Source organism: Mesoplodon mirus, assembly GCF_964341445.2.
Source record: "Mesoplodon mirus genome assembly, chromosome: 7".
Lineage (NCBI taxonomy): Eukaryota > Metazoa > Chordata > Mammalia > Artiodactyla > Ziphiidae > Mesoplodon > Mesoplodon mirus.
In genome coordinates this window covers 11586211-11603959 of record NC_138983.1, presented here as the reverse complement: position 1 = coordinate 11603959, position 17749 = coordinate 11586211, and the positions used below count along the sequence as shown (strand labels likewise).

The window sequence follows — 17749 nt, the reverse complement described above, 5'->3', positions numbered from 1 at the left end:
GCAACAACTCCCAAGGCCAGTCAGCCTCAAAAAGGTAGATTCCCCCTACATTTATCAGCTAGCCTGTAGATGAGGAAGATTTCCTTTTATATGGTTTAGTTTCAAGTATTTGAACCCTAATCAAGCCTTTGAAACAGAAGGATCCTTACTAGCCTGTTTCTAGTTGGTTTGAAGGCAGAAACTAAGTTGAGGAAAATACACAGGAGAAAATATAAAGCATGGCTAAGAGTATTTTTATCCACATGTTCAAAGTCGTATGAAAGGGAATACTGCATTTACTTACTATGTCAGACAGCTCTACCCTGTCTTATGTCATTTGCTCCTCTTTCACAAACAAGGGAAATGAGGATGAGTGTTAACTTGTCCACGGTCCCTCCTCTAGTATATGACAGATTTGGAGAGTTCTGGCTCCAAGGCTCATTCCACTATAGCCAGCTGCCACGGTACACCTAGCAATCGAGATCATCTTAGACTGAAATCCATTCTCCATCTCTGTAATTCACTTCTCTTGGATAAAGCCAGCTACAGACTTGTACAAAATCACTCTCTGTCACAAACCCTATTATGTTTTCCAAACTTTGGGGCAAGTCACTTTTTCTGAGCTCCCTCATTTATGAAATGGAAATAACTAACTTCACAAGTTGTTACATGGTTTAGACAAATTTGAGAATCTGAAAATATTTGTAAATGACATACAAACATCAAGTATACTTAATACCTCAAACAGCTTGGATTAACAGAAGACTTTCGACTGAGGAGAGACTATCTTAGAAATACCAGTTGCTTCCCAGGATCCATCTGGTCATAGCCTAGACTTCACCCTGTTTGTTGTGCCCATGGGCCTTTGGCCACTAGAGGCCGACCCAGTTGCACGCACAGCCTCCAGGAATCATCCACCTCTCTGGAGAGGTGAGACCAGGCTGTTCACTACACCTACTGAGATGGTTTTCACAAGCATCAGACAAGTTCTGGAGAAGCCTGGCAGGCTCTGTAAAGAGCCAAGGAAACACGCAAGCCAAGGCACCGCCCAGGATGTGTTAAAGCATGCATTCAGACTTGGAGTCACCCCGCCATTGGCCAGCACCCTCCTCAACACAAGAAGGAACTCAAACTTCATTTAGTTCAATCTCACCATTAAACACATTGCACAAGGAAGCCAGAGAGGTGCCCTGGTGTCCCAGCTGCAAAGTAGAATTAGAACTATAATTTGGTCCAGCGCATTCCCCACTGGGCCTCCCTGCTTCTCCATTAGACCAATATCATCTTAGGAAGCCTCAGTTCTCTTTGTTTGCATCCTTTCACTCTCCTGCGTCCAGGGCTCTCTGGCACCCTTCCTTCTAACAAGACTTTGGAAGCTCTGGGAACAGCAGCTCATAACCCAGACTTCTTTGACCTCCCCAGACCCCATCTCTATTATAATTTGATGGTCCCATATCCCACTCCTCCCCTAATATTATGGGGAAAATGGGACACATTCTGAGGTAATGGTTAAATATTCCTTCCAGGTGAGTAGCATTTGAACAAAGGGCCCAGGGAAAATTTTTAAAAATAAATGTCTGAGGCAGGTTTCTTATCTTTAGATCAGACCAACCGTTAGGCGACACCACTAGGAAAGGTTTAGGACTATTTTCTCTTTTCTTACTTGGCAATCCCTAGTTCCTATCCCCAAAGCTTGGGGTGGAAGGAGGGTTGGGAGTTACATAAATAAATAGACCAATAAAAGTTCTCAACCTGTTTCTCAGCAATAAAGCTCTAAATCTTTCAGAAGTGTTCTGCCAGATTCCAACCAATGCATAATGACACCTACTTTGGACCAGCACTAAGAATATGGAAATGAATATTAATGATAGTAGCAGACATTTATATGGTGTTTACTCAGCCATTCATCGATCTAATCGCTGTATGTGCATTCACTCATTTACTCCCCACAAGAACCCAATGAGGTAGGTACAAAGATTTTTATGTTACAACTGAAGAAACAGGGGCACAGAGAGCAGATGCTTCCCTGCCCTGGAAACACTCATGGTCTCCTGAGAAAGACAACAGGTACACACTCAACTGTGACAGAAATCGGGGTGTGGTTAGTCATACGAGAGTCTAACGAGGGGCTGGGGGAGCCCAGAGGAAGGAAGGGTTGGAGGAAGCCTCTCAAAAGAGGCACTTTGGGGGCTTCCCTGGTGGCGCAGTGGTTGAGAGTCCGCCTGCCGATGCAGGGGACACGGGTTCGTGCCCCGGTCCGGGAAGATCCCACATGCTGCGGAGCGGCTCGGCTAGTGAGCCATGACCGCTGGGCCTGCACGTCCGGAGCCTGTGCTCCGCAACGGGAGAGGCCACCACAGCGAGAGGCCCGCGTACCGCAAAAAAAAAAAAAAGAGGCACTTTGGGAGCTAGGCTTTGGAAAATGACTAGGATTTTGCCCTCAGGAAAAAATAAGGGGGGGGGGCGGTGAGGGATGGGCAAGGACATCTCAGGTAGAAGCAGAAGCACTTGTCAAGATTTGGCTTCTGGAAGGCATGTGGCATGTTCCAGAATGTTCCCCCAAGAGCCCCAGTGGAAGATGAGGTGCAAGGAGTGAGGGGATGATGCCTTGAAGAAAGAATCTATGAAAGGTTTTTGATAGCATCTACCCTTTGTTTCAGAAAAGGAATTCAGACAGCTAAGTCAGAGCTGTATTAGAGGTGAAAGCTGCTGGAAGCAGAGAGACCCATTAAGAAGATGCTCTTTTGCTCAAGGTAAGGTATGTTTCAGCTATTTGTGGAAATGTTAGAAGCACTAGGAGATAGAGGTGAACACGACACAGTCCCTGATCTCTTAGAATCTGCATTTTGGTGGGGGAAGACAGGAACACACAATAATATAACCGAGTGTTAAAAATTATATAGGAACTCGAAAAAGTGATACAGAATTACTGAGAGTAGGAGCCATGAAGGCCTTTCTCAAGTGGTTATTTCCTGCTGAGATCTGAATGATGACAAGGAGGCAGCTACCAGTAGACCTGAAGGTATTTCGATCACAGGGAACTGCTTTTTGTTTTTGTTTTTAATTTGTTTATTTTTGGCTGGGCTGGGTCTTCGTTGCTGCGCGTGGGCTTTCTCTAGTTGTGGAGAGTGGGGGCTACTCTTTGTTGCAGTGCACAGGCTTCTCATTGCGGTGGCTTCTTTTGTTGTGGAGCACAGGCTCTAGGCGCACGGGCTTCAGTAGTTGTGGTGCACGGGCTCAGTAGTTGTGGCTCACAGGCTCTGGAATGCAGGTCAGTAGTTGTGGCGCACGGGCTTAGTTGTTCCGCGGTGTGCGGGATCTTCCCGGACCAGGGCTTGAACCTGTGTCCCCTGCAGTGGCAGGCGGATTCGTAACCACTGCGCCACCAGGGAAGTCCCAGGGAATGGTTAAGTGCAAACCCTGAGGCAGGAATGAGCTTTCTGTCCTCAAAGCCACATTAGCCTGAAAGAAGGCTAACATGGCTGAAACCAGGTGAGCAGGGGAACCATGCCTGTGCCAAGGCCCTCAGCCAAAGACCAGGAGAAACACACCTGTAATTAAACAGGTGGGTTTATCACCTGTTGCAGTGAAGAAGAACGCACACCGTGGGAGACTCTCTCTCAGCAAGAGAGTTCTGGAAAGAACTTATATAGGATTTAGGCTTTGGCTGGGTGATTTGGGGGAGGGCCTAAGGAATTTGCTCTAGTTTAGATGCTGTCAGAAAATGGGGGCAAGTCCATGACTGGGTATTTTGTCGGTGGCCCAGTGACCTTGCTTTTGTGTGTGATCAGATAAAACTATAAAGTGACCTTGTTTTGCTGCATTTATCATGGTCTCAGGGAGCTGTGTGAGGTCGCTGTTCCATGGGGTTGTTTAACGTGTTTAGGATCACTGGCTGTGAGCCCCAGCCTAACTTGTAAGACTGTGGCAGACCAGCTGTGACCGTCATTTCAATTCTGGACATCAGAGGCTACCTTTTTTCTCCCTCACTACTAATAAGATTATGTGAGGAAAGGGAACTGGATTTTCTTCTAACTGCTGAACACAGACAACAGGTTTACAGCCAACTCTGACAGAAGTCAATGCGTGAAGAGTATTTCCACGTAGATAACAAAGAACAGCTCCTCCTAGATAAAAATGACCAAGACACCAATCATAGAACTGGCCCTGCTTTCTGACAGCACCCAACTCCAGAACAAAACTATGCCTCATTGAATCCTTCCCAGAACTAACTAACCCAGCTCCAAAGCTTATAGCTTCAAATTCCTCCTAACCCTTCTTTTTTGAGGTGCCCATTGCAACAAGCCAATAAACTCAACTTTGTTTGACTATAGGTATTGTCCTGGAGGTCTTTGGCTAAAGGGTATCAACACTGCAAAGGGAAACCATTGAAAAATTTTAAGCTGTAAAGTGACATGTTAGGGTTGACATTTTTAAAATGAGCACTCAAGCCACTATGCACAGGTAGGTTTATGGGGGCAAGACTAGAAGCAAAATATTATCTAGATGATGGAAAACCTGAATTATAACTGACAGTGGGAGTGGAGGAAAGAGAAAATCTCTGAAGATCATGACAGAGGTTTGGAATGGGAAGATGGGGAGAAGGATAGTGAGTCCTAGAAAGAGGGAGGAACCCAAAAACACCCCCTGCCAACTAGGAGGAGGGTGAATAAATTAGGCAGGAAACACAGAAGGGGGAACAGATATTGGGGGTAACAGGGGGTTGCAAGCCTGGTTTTTACATATGTTGAGTTGAATGTGGAGCATAGGTAGCATGGAGGAAGGGGTTGGGAGGTGAGTGACTGAGGTTGAAGCTAGTTGGGAATGTTGGGACTCAACAATAAGGGTCTTGAACCCCATGCTAAAGAATCTTGATTCATTCTATAGGCAGTGAGGAACCATTCAAGGTTTTAGATCAATGACCCTCTTAAAGTCAGCATAAAAGAAACCTTGACAAGAAGGAAGGAAAGGAAAAATACAAATCACCAAAGGTCAGGTCGGTTCTTCTGCCTTAGTCCTAATGGGAACCGAAAGTGTTCTCTTGTCCAACTCCAAGTGCAGATCTGATTCTGATGGTCACTACAGCTTTACTAGACTTAAGGCATATCAGGAACTCACCCCATTCTACATCTCCTGTCTTGGGAAAATTTGCATCTCTAAAGTGTTTCATTTTATTCATTTTATTCTGTCTGTGCCCCTACCTCCCTTTCCACATGACTAACTCCTGTTCTTGCTTCAGGATCCAGATCACATATCCCTTTCTTTGTGAAAACATCCCTGATCTATACACTTGTATCACTGCCCTCTCATCTTTGCTGCGACTTGCACCTGGTACATCATCTACTATCACCGTTGCTTCTACTACTGATTACTATGACGACCACTGCTGCTGGTAATAATAATATTGATCTCTGACACTGAACTAGGTGCTCTGCACAAAGCAGCTCATTTAATCCTCACAACAACCCATCACACTCAAGGTTATAATCATTTCTACTTTACAGATAAGAGAACTGAAGTTCAGAAAGGTTAAGTGACTCACCCAAAGTTGCAGAGCTGGGAATTGGCAGAGCTGGGATTCAAATTGAGGTATTTGAATATACAAGTCACATTTTTTCTTTACATAGCTATTATACGACTTAGTACACTGCATATTGGTTATTTATGTCTATGTCTCTCTTCTGCTGGGGTGTGGGTCCCTTGAAGGCAGGAGCTGTGTTTTCCCTGGCATAATGTAGATGCTCATCAAAGGTTACCTGAATGAGAGGAGGGAGGCAGGTAGATATAGTGATGAAGGGAATGGAAGGTGGTGTGTAGTAGAAGAATGATCACTGTTTATATTGATGTTTCCCAACCTTTTTGACAGAAATGATAATGTTGCTAACTTGGAGAGGATCTGGGTTCTAGGAGAAGGGTGGTCTAGGAAGGAGGAAAGTGGACCATGATAAGCACTGTAAATTTGGCAACCTCAGTCCCCAATTAGTTACCATAGTGTTGAAGGGATCAATGTATCTTGGCATCCACTGGACAGTCTGTGCTTTATATGAAGGGTTAACAAATTATTTCTTAAGGACCAGATAGTAAGTATTTTATACTTTTGTGTTATGAGGTCTCTGTTGCAACTATTCAACTCTGCCACTGCAGCATGGAAACAGTTATAGACAACACGTAAACAAATGAGTGTGGCTGTGTTCCAATAAAACTTTATTTACAAAAACAGGTCCCAGGCTGTTGGCCATGTTTGCTGACCCCAGATTTGTATGAATTTTATGCTTCAGAGCTTTGAGTCCTTCTCCTCTCAGCCCAGTTTTTAACTTTGATGAAGTTGCAAGGGAGGCAAAACTTTACCACTACCCACCTTAGATTTTCAGCTGAGACTCTTTATAAAAAGGGAAAAACAACAGTTTATTAAAGTATGCAGTGGGGACTTCCCTGATGGCACAGTGGTTAAGATTCCCTGCTCTCAATGCAGGGGGCCTGGGTTCGACCAGGGAACTAGATCCCACATGCATGCTGCAACTAAGAGTTCGCGTGCCGCAACTAAGAGTTTGCATGCCACAACTAAGGAGCCAGCCTGCTGCAACTAAGACCCAGCGCAACCAAATAAATTAAATAAATAAATAAATAAATAAATAATTTTTTAAAAAGCATACAGTGTACATCACTCAGGAGAAAACTGAACCAAAAGTAACTCAAAATGGCGGCTTAGAATTCCAATTTATGTAGCATCGTCAATAAGAATAATAAATTTGTAGAGAAATGACGGGACACAGGAAAGCTTAGTCTTCCAAGGGGGGGAAACTATGGGAAGATAAATATATGGGAGGAAAATTAATGGAGTAAAGTTTGTTTGCAGGTTCCTCTGGTGCCTTCTCTGGGCTGATAAGAGTCTGTCTCAGTAAAAATAGTATTTATATCCTGCTTTTAGGCAGAAAAGGGGGAGCTTTTCCTGCATTTGCTGCTTCTTAATTGCCTTTAGTTCAAAATCATTTTTATGTCAAAGAGCATATTTTGGGATGACTTTCTGGTTTCCTTCAAAGTCCAATTTATTAATTTGTTCTTTTATGAATGGTGCTTTTGGTATCATATCTAAAAATCTTTGCCTAACTCAAGTCACAGAGTATTTTTCCCCTATATTTTCTCCTCCAGTTTTTTTATCTTCCCCACTTAGTAAAGGGTCATCCCTCTTAGGAGCCCCTTAAGAATGAATAAATGAATGATTTAAATGAAAGAACGGAAAACCCTTCTTTCTCCCTTACCTCCTGAGCTCTCCCCACCCTGGACTCTCCAAACCATGAAGCTCAGCAGAGATTCCTTGAACCCCAGTCTGATTTTTGAGCCCCCAACCTTGCTGATTGTTTTGCCTATAACTTAGTGATTCCCAGCCTTTCAGTGCTGCCACATTCTTTTTACAACAAACACACAGCCACTTTTATTTGCACCTCCAACCTGTTTTATTTATTATTTATTTATTTATTTATTTATTGGCTGCCTCACGGCATGCAGGATCTTAGTTCCCTGACCAGGGATCAAACCTGTGACCCCTGCAGTGGAAGCACGGAGTCTTGACCACTGGACCCCTAGGAAGTCCCCTTCCAACCTGTTTTAAAAACAACAACATAGTTTTTAAATTAAATTTAAAATTAGTTTTCATTGTCAAATTTTCAGGAACTCCTTGAGATAACCAGAGACTATCTGCTTTACAACAGGCCCTCTCTATGAAGTACAGAGAACAATCACTACAGGATGATTTGGACCAAGCCTAAAGCTATAGGTAGTGAAATTGCGACTGGGATAAGGAGTGGGCTTGGAAGCTTGGGCTCAGAGGTTTCCCAGGTTCACCCTTGTGAATCTTCCTCTACAACTGCTCAGTTCTGTTATCCATTTCTTTAGTTTTTAAAAATAATACATGGTGTTTTATGTAAATGCATATCTTACAAAATTTTGAAAAATGAGTTAATCAAGAGGGAATATAAGTACAGAAAATTGGGACTAAGGTTGAGTTTAGCAACAAGAATGTTGAAGACGGGGCCAAAATTTGGCTCTAGGCTCTCTGGAAGTCAAAATAAGGAGAAAGGTCTCTTTGATTTATATGACTTACAGTGTCTGTAAGATCGCAACAACCCAGTTGCCCAAGAGAAGCCTGTTCCAGGAGGGGACATTGTGTGATATCCAAGGAACAGCTCCCTGACAGCAAGTTGTCCATCCGTCCCCATTTTATTATCAGCTGGGGTGGAATTTCAGCAGGCTGTCCACCCTGTTACTCAGAGATCTAAAAGGAACTTGGAGATTTGGTGGTTACCACCATGCCACCACCTCCCCTTCTCCCATCCTTTTTATTTTACTTTTTGTCTACTTGCCTAGAATATTTTGAGACAGTGAAAACTGAGTTTTATTTATCTTTGTTTTGTTTGTTTGTTTGTTTGTTTGGTACGTGGGCCTCTCACTGTTGTGGCCTCTTCCGTTGCGGAGCACAGGCTCCGGACGCGCAGGCCCAGCAGCCATGGCTCACGGGCCCAGCAACTCTGCGGCATGTGGGATCTTCCCGGACTGGGGCACGAACCCGTATCCCCTGCACCGGCAGGCGGACTCTCAACCACCACGCCACCAGGGAAGCCCTTATCTTTGTATTTATTCAAGCACTTAGACTGGGCAAAATGAGGCTTAAAACTGGTTCATTCATGAGAATTCCCTGGCGGTCCAGTGGTTAGAACTCTGTGACCTCATGGCTGAGGGCCCGGGTTTGATCCCAGGGGAACTAAAATCCCATAAGCTGTGCGGTGCAGCCAAAAAAACCAAAAACAAAAAAAAACCAAAAAGAAAAACAACAAAAAAACTGGTTCAATCATGAAATAATACAGTTAAGAATCCCAGAAGGGCAGATAAACTAAAAGGATTTGATAGCTGAGTCTAATCACCTGGGGCCTCCCAAAATCTCTTCTGGTTTTCTTTCATTCAGCAAACTTGTAGAGCATCTACCAGGTGTTCTGCCTGCTGCTGAGCTCTGGAAATAACTGCAATGAACACAACACCCTCCTTTCTTTTTTCTTTTTTCTTTTTTTTTTTTTTTGCGATACACCGGCCTCTCACTGTTGTGGCCTCTCCCGTTGCGGAGCACAGGCTCCGGATGCGCAGGCTCAGCGGCCATGGCTCACGGGCCCAGCCGCTCTGCGGCATGCAATACCTTCCTTTCTCCCAGTCAAAGAGCTCATGAGTGGGTTGGAAGGAGAACTCATACAGTGACAGGCTCGTAGTTACGTGCTGCTTAAGAGGTTAGGAAGAGTAAGAGACAAATTCTTCCTGGGAAATTGAAGGCGTATGTGCGGGTAGGGGGAGAGGAGGTGAACAGAAATGTATTCTTGTGTATTCTCAGGGAGGTGAACTTTGAATCCAGTCTTGATTGATGAGCAAGATTTCATCAGCCAGGGGCTTCCCTGGTGGCGCAGTGGTTGAGAGTCCGCCTGCCGATGCAGGGGACATGGGTTCGTGCCCTGGTCCGGGAAGATCCCACATGCTGCAGAGTGGCTGGGCCCATGAGCCATGGCTGCTGAGCCTGTGCGTCCGGAGCCCGTGCTCCGCAACAGTGAGAGGCCCGTGTACCGCAAGAAAAAGAAAAAAAAGAAATATACATTTGGTTATTCAGATGGCCAAACATATATTTCTCATATATTTGGTTTTTGTCCATGGTTCCTGGCTTGCAGCTCCCAAAACCCTTGGAATTTCCTTTGCAGTAAGACCAATGGGAGCATCTTCTATAATAGTATTTGGGGCTTCCCTGAAAAATGCAGTGGTTAAGAATCCGCCTGCCAATGCAGGGGACACGGGTTCATGCCCTGGTCTAGGAAGATCCCACATGCCGCGGAAAGGCTAGGCCCGTGAGCCATGGCCGCTGAGCCTGTGCGTCCAGAGCCTGTGCTCCGCAACGGGAGAGGCCACAGCAGTGAGAGGCCCGCGTACCGCAAAAAAAAAAAAAAAAAAAAAAAAGAGATTTCATCAGCCAGGAATTGACATGATGTGGGAATCAGCACAGGGAATGTGTATCATGGGGAGAGGCTAGCTGGAGATCAGGGTGATAAAGTGGACCCAGGCCCAATGGCAAACAGTCACCTATAAAAGTGGAGCGACGTATCTTTTGATTGACATGTCCTATATAATTATTTACAGTGCCTCCTTTCGGTCTCAACAGGGTCCAGATTTGGATGATCACTTACAGAGCCACCCTACTTATAGGATGGTTCATTTTGCCCCTTTTCTTCTTTTTTCCACATCAAAATCTTTTATTATGCCCTGATCCCCATCTTGCTCGTATCAGTCGGAGAGCTCAGTTTTTAGAGCCTGGAGGGCTATTCCAGGAAATGAACTGAGACCATCAGAAATGGGCACTCGGTTTCTGTTGAAAGGATCCTCCTGGGCCAGCAGAACTGAGCAAATCTGAAAATGGGCTTGGCTGAGACAAGAGTCCCGTCCCATGCCAGAAACATTATCAGCACCCTCCCGGTTAGAATTTGCGACCCTCATGCATTTTCCCATAATGCTTTCTTTGAAGCTCTATGACATTTTTACAATGGGTAATTTGTTTTGTGGGTGTCTTACCCACTCAACTGTGAGCCCCAATCATACAACTTTGTGTACCCAGTCCGCACATTGTGATAGCTCACTGTGACATGCCAGATGTGAGGCACTGTACCAAGGGATTTCTTTGCATTGTCTCATTTAATCCTTGCAACAATTTATGACATCAGTCTTATGATTATCCCCATTTTATAGGTGAGATTAGTTTTTAGAGAGGTGAGACAATTTTCTTGTAATCACAGAGCTAGTTAGCAGCTGTGCTGGGACTTGAGCCCAGTTTGTCAGATTTGATTCTGGAATCCCACTCTTAAAGCAGTGGCAAATCAGATCCCAAAGTGTTAGTGTCATCAATTTCAAATTTAGAAAGGCCAGGCTGTTCCAAGGTGCTTTGCATCCATTAGCTCATTTAATCTTCTCAAGTAACCTAGGAATTTAACATGCTAACTTTATAGAGGACGAAACTGAGGCACAAGGGATTTCCAGAGGCCCATATTTGACCCAGACCAAGCCCATAGCTTTACTACTGTGCTCAGCAAAGAATTACATGAAATAATCTTTGCAAAGAATGAATTCTAAATCTGTAGTAGGCACTAGCCATTATTATTCTTATTATTTGTCACATGACTGTGGGCAAGTCACCTCTCTGAGCCTCAATTTCCGCATCCATAGCACAAGAACTACTTACCTACCTTAAGTTCTGTGAAAAAAAGAAAAAGTCTCTATAAATGGTAGTGACCACAAGTCTGGAGAAGGCTCAGGAGAACCACTAGTTGGTCATTTCTTAGCTCACAGTCGGCTCCAATGTGCCCGTATCAGACCAGTAGGAGAAATGATCTCAAACATCTAGAGTTATTTGGATATCAACTGCCTCTTCCTCTCAGGACTCAGAGTTTGCACTATCTCATCAATATCCTGATATATTCCAATTTGTAGCCAGAGTAGATGAAACACCAAGAAGAAAAATGACTCACTTAGGTCACTCAGGTCATGGAAATGGGGTCTTGTCAACCCTGTGAGGCCACACTTGCCGGCTCCCTAGGGTCTCTCCACGTAGCTTTGGAATTGGCTCTAAAATTCACACGAGGGGCCCATTTGGGCTAGGTCCTGCATGCCCTGTGGTTCCAAGGTTAGGGTTTAATGTGACACCCTGTTTGTCCTTGTGACAACTACAGACCCACACTCTGGGCTTAAATTGCGATGAGGCTTGTGTTCTAGGAACATTGCAAAACTGAACACTGGTCCCAAGAGACTGCAGTCTTGGGTTAAAGAATGTAAATGTACTCTGGTGTACTTGAGAGAAACAGGATCTCCAAAGGGAAAACTCTTCCATTGGGGGTGAGGACTCTAGTTTTCCAAAGCTAAGTTTCATGGAACATAGAATGAAATGGAAGAGTGGAAGAGTTTTCCCTTGGCTTTCCAGTGTTTTGACTGTGATCATATTTTGATAGTTTGTATCACATCTTACATTGTGATCCCATATAAAACTGTGATCCCATATAAACCATAAAAAACTGACGTTTTTGGTGAATCAAAAATGATTGGAGGGAGTTCCCTGGCAGTCCAGTGGTTAGTGGTTACAACTCTGCGCTTCCACTGCTGAGAGCCTGGGTTCAATCCCTGGTTGGGGAACTAAGATCCCGCAAGCTGTGTGGCGTGGCCAAAAAAAAAAAAAAAAAAAAGATTGGATATGGGCAAATTTATGTGATTAACCTATTTCACAAAATAATTATTATAGCTGTTTCATGCAATGTACTGTTTTCTGTCATTAAAAAAATTTTTGCTGATTACAACTTAATTCATTTCATCATCCACAAGTAGGTCAGGCCCTATTTGGAAAACAAAAAACAAAAAGACCCTCTGAGTTAAACCAAGCCCAAGAGGAAACTTTTTGGGTTCAAGGCAATGATTCTGGGAAAACAAATGGACAGAATGAATTTTATAACAGTTACCAAAAAAAAAAAAAATCTAACTTCAAAGCTACATAATATGTCCTGGGGTCAATGCTGATTCTATCTCCCCTGTTCGCCCACCCCCCCAGCAAAGAACACCAGGAATACACCTGTATTTGAACAAAGTTGGGTTTATTGGCTCCTTGCAACAAGGGAGGCGCCCAACATGGGAGCACACCAAGGAGAATGGGGCGCCTCTCAGCAAGAGGGCATTAGGGAGAGATTGCTACAGGACTTGAGCTTGGGCTAGGTGATTTGGAGGCGGGCTTGAGGAAGTACAGTTTAGTCCTGGTACCTTCAGGAAGTGGGGCCAGTTCTGTGATTAGGTATCTTACATCTTTTTACCTAGGCAGTAGAAGAAACAGAAGGGGCTAGAGCTCTGACTAGCAATGATGCAGCAGTCCTGTTTTGTTAAAGTCTAGACAGCATTCTTGTCATTCTGTATGCATTCAGACCGAGCTGGGTTCTCAGTGGTTTCTGTGGCCCCATAGGCCCTCTGTTCCTCTGTCAGGATGCCTTCCTGCAGTCTCCTGTAACCCCCTTTCTTATAGAACCTGAAGCCACAGCTTACCCCCAGAGCAAGAGCCACCAAGGCCACCGTGGCACCCACCCAGGAGCCAACAATGGCCCCAACGCTGGGTCCCAAGCCAGCCTGGCTCAAGAGCTTGGCTGACAGGGATGGGTCATTAATATTGGCCTGCTGCCAGTGGTCAGAGCCTTGCAGCCTCACCCAGACCCGCTGACCACTGGAGTCAACCAGGACAGAGAGCCTGTGGGTGCTGCTTCTGTTGAGCAAGGGGGGACGGGGAATAAATGGGGGCATCCGAACAGCTGCCTGTTGCTGGTCCAAGAGGGCCCCAGCCCTGAGGCAGTAGAGGATTTGGCAGCCATGGCTGAGGTAAGCCTGGTGTTGGCTGTACCCTGCTGGGCATTTCATGGGGAAATCCGTGGGGCTGTCCTGGTAGAACACCTCCTTCATGAGCCCAGGGCTCTGGTCCTTTACAAGGCCAGCCAAGGGGTTGCCCTCCTGGCAGCTGAAGAAACCCCCAAAGGGGACTGCCTGGGCTGTACCCAGCTCTGAGTCGCTACTGACACAGACCTTGAGGTCGCCAAAGAGTGTCAGTGGGTAGAAGTGGGAGGGGCAGGCCTGGGACCCAGTGAGCGGGTTTGGGTTGCCAGGGCTATACAGGCCTCCAAAGAGGAGGCCCGCAGAGGCGGGCAGGGAGGCCCCCGAGGGCACGCACCAGGAGGCAGCCAGGCTCACGGCATTCCGAGGCTCATGGGTGGCGCACACTGTCGAGCAGCATCGGAAGAAGAGCCAGCACCTTCGGCAGTGCTGCCGGCACTCAGAGCCGGCCTCGCTCCACGTCTTCAGCCCGCCGCTCCGGGCGCTGGCCGTGTAGTTGGCCGGGCAAGAGGCTTTGCCGGTGACCGGGTTCGGGACGCGATAGGCCCGGCAGAGGTGATCGGCGTGCCGCCCGGACACGGCCTCGCATTCCTGGAAGACACCGCCGAAGCAGCGGCATCAGCCTCCGCAAGAACCATCGTCCACATTGGCCTGGGGGTCGAAGACAGGAGCCCCAAGCTTCAAGCATCCGGGATGCGTGTTGACCGCGTAGTAGCGGTGGATGGCCCAGCGCACGCGCGGCCGCCACCCGGCGCACGCGCGGCCGCCACGCGGGCCTCTGGGAGCTCGGGCAACGCCTCCAGCTGGAGCAGCACTGGCAGGGGCGGGCCCGACCTACCGACGGCCACCAGCCGGTTGCCGATGCCCTCCTGCCACTTCTGCAGGGTGATGCCTGGGTAGAAGGGCACGCCGCCGTGGCTGTGCATCTTGGAGGCCACCGTGTTCTGCCCGTAGTTCTGGAGAAGCCGGCTCTGCACCTGCCAGGAAACCCCATCCCCAGCGTTGACCGCGTGGAAAAACAAGGCCGAGGCAGCGTACGTGATGTTGATCTTGTCTCGGGCTTCGCTGTCCACCAGCTCCCGCCTCACCTGGTACTCCTGCACCAAGGCAGCCCCGGCCTCCACGTCGGTGAGTACGTGCGTGCTGTACCTAAGCACAAGCATCTCCGCCAGGTATTCGGCCTCCCGGGTCTGGTTGTTCTCCAGGTGGTCGCTGAGGGTCAGCAGATGTCGCAGAAAGTCGGGCTGGAAGTCGGGGTTCTCCGGGGCCTTCACAGAATAGATGCCGTGGCAGATCTCCCCCCTGGTCGTGACCGTCTGGTACTCCAGGCTGTACTTCCTGACGTTCTGGCAGTCCACGGAGAACTGACCATTGAGGTTGGGGAGGAAGGAGAGCTCAGTGTTGATGGAGGCGGCCCAGGTGTCGGTGTAGTTGACCCAGTGGTCGATGAGCCCCGCGCGGGTCTCCACTATACTCTCCCGCCGCGGGACCACCTGCACGCGGTCTGGGATGAGGTACTCGCCGTCCTCGGTGGTGAGGTACTGCCAATAGTCTCTCCTGAGAACCAGCCCCAGCTCGACGTTGCGCAGGTTGTCCCAGCCACCTCCTGGCAGCGCCCCCAGCACGGACATATTCAGGGTCTGCCTACAGCCTTGGAAGCCCGGCGCCCTCTGTTCCTCCATGGCACCACACCCGGCCAAGAGGAGGACCAGCAAGGGTGCAAGGCACAGGGCCATGGCTGGAGGAGAGCTTCTCCTGGGCAGCCTGCTGCGCCTTAGCTCCTCCAGGGTTGGGGTTGCAGAGGGGTGAATTCTCAGCCTGGGAGCTGATGCTAAGTAAGCCTCAAGGCAGTGACTCATCCCAACTCCAGCCCCTCCCAGGTTCCTCTCCTTGAAGTCTTCAGAGGAAAGAATAGCAAGCAGGTCTCCTAGCAGAAGCACCAAGGGGAGTGAAACTAATTCCAGGCTTTGGGCCAGGGAAGGGTAAATTAGAGTGGCGAATTGCCCGAAGGCCCTCTTGAGTTCATCTCTACGAAGAAAATCCAACCTCATCTGTTGAATACCTGGTATTTCAGTCTCCAACTCTCTCTTGGCCACTGGACGCAGTTAGGGTCCTATTATTCCAAGTGTCAAGTTCAGCCTTGGTGAGAAAGTAGCCCAGGAAAACAGGGCCTTTCCCCAGTTGACCAGCCAACCTGTGGGCACTGTGTCTAGGAGGTCACATTCACTCCAGGCTGATTCCCTTGTGGGCCTTCAGCAGATATTACAGAAAAGAGCCCCTTTCTGGACTAGAGCAGGTTCAGGGCAACTCTAAAAAAAAAAAAAAAAAAAAAAAAATCAAGTATGGCTGTGCCAGTGCTCCACAGCCCTGACATATGGGCAGGACAGAGCTTCTCAAGGGGGCTTAGCCCACTTCACAAACAGTCCAGGGCCCAAGAATTTTTCTCCTCTTCCATCTGCTTGGAGTTCTCTAGGGCCCCTGTCCCCCTGAGATGAGCAGCTGCTCTAAATGACACCCTGAGCTAGTGCTTTATAATCCCATTCTAACATCTCACCAGTCTCTTTTTACACATTAGGAAACAGGCCCAGAGAAGTCAGGGGAAGTACCCAGGGTCACAGTTAGGTACCCAGGGGAGGCAGCATTCGAATCCGGGTTCGTCTGATGCCAAAGCACAGTTTCCATCCACTGATCTGGGCTCAGGGCTTCTTCTTCCTATTCAGTGTCAGGGTCTTCTTGATTTTTGTCTCTCCTAGGGCTTTTGGGGTTCAAGAAGGCTCCTGGAAAGGGCATGTGGGATCACCGAACCCAGTGGTATCACTCCTGGTTACACCTGTTTGCAATGGTGTGGTTGGGGCAGAGGTCTTTTCTCCCCATCGTGTGTGGGAGAGACAGTACTTCCTGGAAGAATAGGTACTGGCCTTGACATCTCAAGATCTGAATTGGAGTCTGGGCTCCATCATTGCAGCAGCTGAGCCCTCTCACTAGCATGGCTTTCTTCTCTGAGTTCCACTTCCCTCATCTGTTACATGATGAAAGCAATACAAAGCTCTTCAGGCTTGAGCTATTGGATGTAAGATGCCCAGCAAGTTGCCTGGCACAAAATAGGGTGTTTGTTCAGTGAAATGGGTTAAGTGACTTGTTTAAGGTCTGGATTCGCACCCAAGTTGGTCTGAATCCAAAGTCTAGTGCTCTTTCTACCACCGTGTGGTTCCCTCTGATCTCTACGTTTGCAATTCTTTGATCAAAAAGTGCCATTTATTTATCATAAGGTAGTTTAGGATGGAGAATTTGCTAGAGAAGCAAATTCTCATTCTCTGGGAAAGCAGTAAAGTTTCCCACCCCCCCTCGGTGTATCTTCCTATGACAGGGACAAGTAATCACACTGCTTTCCCACATTCCGCGCTTATGACTTAGGAACAAGCACTTCAAGTCATAAATTCAAAGAAACTGGAAATTTATCACGTTGGGTGATAGCTCTTTCCCAGGATCTTGGGCAGGTTTGTGGATATTTTATGGCAGTGGATACAAGAGAAGATAAGCACGCTTTGGTTGAATGGTGGCTAAGCCTTTGCTGACGTGGATCAGATGCCAGCAAGAGGAGGGCAAGGAAAATCGTGAGGATGTTTTGTTATTAGCCCTGGGCAGCACTGGCTGAGACTCGGGGATTAAGAGGGTCAAACGGTGCTCAGCACTCACATCCCCCGGTTGTTCAGAGGCAGTGTAAGGAACACACAGGCAGGACAGACTTGAGTCAGATGTCAAGGCCCCCATGGGACCAGGGATAAAAAGTGTGACTTCCTGCAAAACAGGAACAAATAGGACTTTTCTAGCTATTCACTTTCAAAAATCACAACAAAGGATTGTTATGGAAAATGAAGAGTCAAGAGATTAGATAAAGTGAAAAGGCCCTCCTTCACCCAGTTCTATTCCCCACAAATAACCACTGTGATCAGGTGGGTATACATCCTTCCAGACATGTCTCCTTGTGTGAACCCAGGCTCATGGACACATACTGTTTTCTTTTGCAAAAGTGGTACCAGGCCGTATGTTGATTTTACTGTGGAGAAATGGATTCCCAGGGAAAGTGTGGTGTGCAAGGACTGTAGCAGGGCCAGATCTGAGTCCCTGTGTCCTGACAACCAGGCTCAGTCCAGGCCCCACCCTGCTTCACAGCCTGAGGCAGTGCGAATTCCAGTTGAGAGCCCTAGGGGACACACATGCAATTACCCTGGCAGACAGGCAGAGAAAACAGTCCAAATATTTAACACCCTGCAAGTTGTAGGTGAAGCCAGTCAGAACTGACACTAGCTGCAAGTGGCCTTCCTGGGGTTACTGGCTAAAT

The 17749-nt window shown here is 47.3% G+C and overlaps 1 protein-coding gene across 1 annotated transcript; it reads right to left on the bottom strand.

Annotated features, from left to right (window-relative positions):
- Positions 1-12918: 12918 nt before the first annotated feature.
- Positions 12919-15458, bottom strand: LOC309808743 (macrophage-expressed gene 1 protein-like; the record flags this gene model as incomplete). The annotated part of the gene is given in 4 exon segments (XM_082629338.1): positions 12919-14025; positions 14029-14142; positions 14144-14182; positions 14184-15458. Coding segments are annotated over 4 exon segments (2535 nt in total).
- Between the last annotated feature and the right edge of the window lie 2291 nt (positions 15459-17749).